Genomic DNA, 3,298 nt, shown 5'->3' with positions numbered 1-3,298 from the left:
GGCGGACGGTGTCGAAGCGGTTGCATCCCCGTTCGCGGTAAGCGTCTTTCCTGGCGGAGTCCGCTTCTTGTTTGCCCCTTGGTTGCATGCTGACCTTGGGAGTGTCTTTTCTTGCAGCCAGACGCTTCTGGTGGGAGACCCTCCCTTGGCGCCCCGTAAGGCGCTCAAGGTGAACGTTAGCTCTTCCGCCCATCAGGCAGCGGAGGCGCAGGCAGGCGTGCGACGTGGCGCGGCGTCGGGTGAGGCCGTTTCGGAGGAGGCGGCTGCCCAGGAACAGGGGGCCGAGGCGGCCGCGGAGCGAGTGGAGGAGGAGGAGCCCACGCCTCGCGATGTCGTGGGTCTTGGGGCGACGGAGGCTGGGGCGTCTAGCACTGCCGAGGCCATTGAGGGTGAGGCCGGGGCGCCCAAGACCTCCGAGGCCAGGGCGGTGGACTCCGGGGCCATCGAGGTAGAGATGGCGGAGGCCAGAGCCCCCGGGTCCGTCGAGACCGAGGCGATGGAGGTGGAGGCGGGGCAAACTTTGGCGCCGCCCCTGGTTCAGACAATCTCGTCTGATGATTCTTCCCGAGGGAAGGAGGCGGCGGACGCCGAGGCGGCCAGTACCGCGGAGCAACAAGTCCCAGATCCTGCCGAGGGGAGTTCGGCCCTTGTCCCGCTACGGCCCGAGCCCCGTGGGTGGAACTTCCCGCGTGTTTTCTGGCGGGACCAGGCTGATCCCGAGGGGGAGCCTGTGTTCGCCCTTGAGGACGTCGCCGAGGGGGGGCGTTGGGATACCCTCGAGGAGTATCGCCGATTGGCCGTGCGGTCGTTGCAGACAGCGATGACTGTCATGGAAAGGGACTTGCCTGGTGTCACTCGGGTGAGTACTTTCGTGTCTCGTGCCGAGTTGTTTTCTCTCCGAGCCCGCTCGCAGTGTTTTGACGTGTGTTTTTTGTTTTGCCTCCTTAGGAGCTCGAGACCCGATCCCTTGGGAAATCGGTGTTCCTGCGAAATGAGAGGGATATCTGGGACCAGCTCCGGCGCCAGAAGGGCTTGCTTGCCGATGCCCAGGGACTATTGTCGGCGCGGAGTGCGGAAGTGGAGGACCTCCGCCTTCGTTGTGCCGACATTCAGGCGGAGTTGGCCATGGCTAAGGAGCAGTCCGCCCCTCTGGTGGCCAAGATCAAGGAACTGGAGGAGGAGCGAGACTCCTTCAGGCTTCGGGCCCAAGAAGCGACGGCCTCTGCGAAGGCTACAGCCGGGCAGCTGGGTGCGGAGCAGAGCGAGCATCAGGCGACAAAAGTCGCCCTGGCAGAGGCTACCAAGGCGGCCGAGGCCTCTCGGGTCGAGGTCTCAGCCTGGAAGGGCAAGGCCGAGGGTAAGTTCCGCTGAACCATGTTCCTCGTTCCATTTGCTCTTTTTGTCCTGGTTCGCGCTTGACTCCTGACCCCTTGTTGCGACGTAGATCTGGAGAAAGAGGCCTCCCAGGCGGCTGAGGCCTCCGTCGCGGCGCAAGCAGCGCTGGATGTCGAGGTCCGGGAGCACGAGGCGCTGCGCAGCGCTGTCCGGTCTGCCTGCGAGGCTCTGGACGTCGAGGAGGTCCAATCAGCTAGCTCCCTTGGGAGCCGCCTCATCGCGTTGAGCGGCCACGTCCGCGAGAGACTCCGAGGGGCGTTGCACACGGGTGTCAAGCGCGCCCTGGCCGTCGTCTCCTCGCACTACGCCATCAACCTCGAGGCTGTCAGCGACGGCTACGTGTTGCCAGAAGATGACGAGGAGGCTGATGCAGAGGTCGTGAGGCTGTTGGAGGCGGCCGAGGCACCTGGCACCGCGTTGGCCAAGCTGTTCGAAGAAGAGGTGGTCCCTCCCGCGCCAGCCGCCGATCCTTGAGCTTTGACCTGGGCCAAAAGGGGCCATGTAACCGGATCGAGTTAGTTGCCGAATCGTGACGTTTTTTGTGGCCGTCGAGGCCCTTAAAGTATTTGCGTATGTGTGCTTCTTAACCGTTTTCCATTCTATTTCTAAGTTCGTGCCCTCTGTCTCGATCGCGAAGAAATCCCTCGGAACCTAAGCCGTCCTTCGGCGAAGGGTGGTGAGGGAGCTGCCGTAGCCCAGAGGCGTAGGCCGTTCTCACGACCCGGCCGGCCCTTTGGCCTCCAGACAGGCTTTTGGTCTTTGGGTTTCTTGCGAAGGTCCCGTCGGAGCGCGAGAGAGTTTGGCGTGGAAATTTTCGGAAAAACGGTTGAGAAATGGTGTCCGGGACTTAGGGGGGTTCCCCCTTTTTAGCCCCCGAGGGAGGCTCGACTTTGCAGAGGCAGAGCCGAGTCTCCCTTATTGCGTTATAGTGACGTCGAGCCCCTATCGATAGACAACCTCTCTGCAAAGAACTTCCTCGGAACCTAAGCTGTCCTTTGGGCGAAACGGTGGTGAGGGAGCTGCCGTAGCCCAGAGGCATAGGCCGTTCTCACGACTCGGCCGGCCTTTTCGCCCTTGAGACGATCTTTCGGTCCTTGGGTTCTATACAGCCGATTTGTCTATAAGGGGGTTCCTCGAAAGATTATAACAATTAAAGAACGCTTCTTTATTTATTTCGAGGAAACAATGTAAACAACGTTTGGAAATTTAAGGGTAGAAACGACGTAGCTGTTCTATGTTCCAAGCGTTGGTGAAGATTTCGCCCTTCTCGTTGGCTAACTTGTAGGTCCCGGGCTTCAGCACTTGAGCGACGATATACGGCCCCTCCCAGGGTGGGGTCAGCTTGTGGCGGCCCTTGTTGCTCTGCCTCAGTCTCAGCACTAGGTCGCCCACCTTCAGGTCCCGGCTTTGGACGCGCCGGGCTTGGTAGCGTCGTAGGGCTTGCTGATACCTGGCTGAGTGTAGTAGCGCGACGTCGCGGGCTTCCTCCAGTTGGTCGAGGGCGTCTTCGCGGGCAGTGCGGTTGCTTTGCTCGTTGTACGCCTGTAGCCTCGGGGAGCCGTATTCTAAGTCAGTGGGGAGGATGGCCTCGGCTCCATAGACCAGGAAGAACGGTGTGAATCCCGTGGCTCGGCTCGGGGTATTTCTTAGGCTCCAGATGACTGACGGGAGTTCGGCAAGCCATTTCTTGCCAAACTTCTTCAACTGGTTGAATATTCTTGGCTTAAGGCCTTGTAGGATCATGCCGTTGGCACGCTCTACTTGGCCATTCGTCCTTGGGTGCCCTACGGCCGCCCAGGCCACCCGGATGTGGTGGTCGTCGCAAAACGTTAGGAACTTGCGCCCGGTGAATTGTGTCCCATTGTCAGTGATGATGGTGTTAGGAACCCCGAACCTGTGGATG

At 60.7% G+C, this 3,298-nt stretch overlaps 1 protein-coding gene across 1 annotated transcript; it reads left to right on the top strand.

The window, feature by feature from the left end:
• Positions 1-346: 346 nt before the first annotated feature.
• On the top strand, positions 347-2,560 carry LOC136531167 (uncharacterized). The gene is made up of 3 exons (XM_066523870.1): positions 347-859; positions 949-1,357; positions 1,445-2,560. The coding sequence occupies exons 1-3, from the start codon at positions 455-457 to the stop codon at positions 1,867-1,869; spliced, it is 1,239 nt and encodes a 412-aa protein (XP_066379967.1). The 5' UTR covers positions 347-454; the 3' UTR covers positions 1,870-2,560.
• Positions 2,561-3,298: the final 738 nt, after the last annotated feature.

Source organism: Miscanthus floridulus, unplaced genomic scaffold (genome assembly GCF_019320115.1).
Source record: "Miscanthus floridulus cultivar M001 unplaced genomic scaffold, ASM1932011v1 fs_292_3_4, whole genome shotgun sequence".
Classification (NCBI taxonomy): Eukaryota; Viridiplantae; Streptophyta; class Magnoliopsida; order Poales; family Poaceae; genus Miscanthus; species Miscanthus floridulus.
This window is presented reverse-complemented; position numbering and strand designations above follow the sequence as displayed.

Excerpts from the sequence above, each read along its gene's own strand:
- LOC136531167 (XM_066523870.1), top strand. The coding sequence starts at position 455 with ATGGCGGAGGCCAGAGCCCCCGGGTCCGTCGAGACCGAGGCGATGGAG. Across the intron at positions 860-948 it reads ACTTGCCTGGTGTCACTCGG|GAGCTCGAGACCCGATCCCT; the intron begins GTGAGTACTTTC and ends TTGCCTCCTTAG. Across the intron at positions 1,358-1,444 it reads CTGGAAGGGCAAGGCCGAGG|ATCTGGAGAAAGAGGCCTCC; the intron begins GTAAGTTCCGCT and ends GTTGCGACGTAG.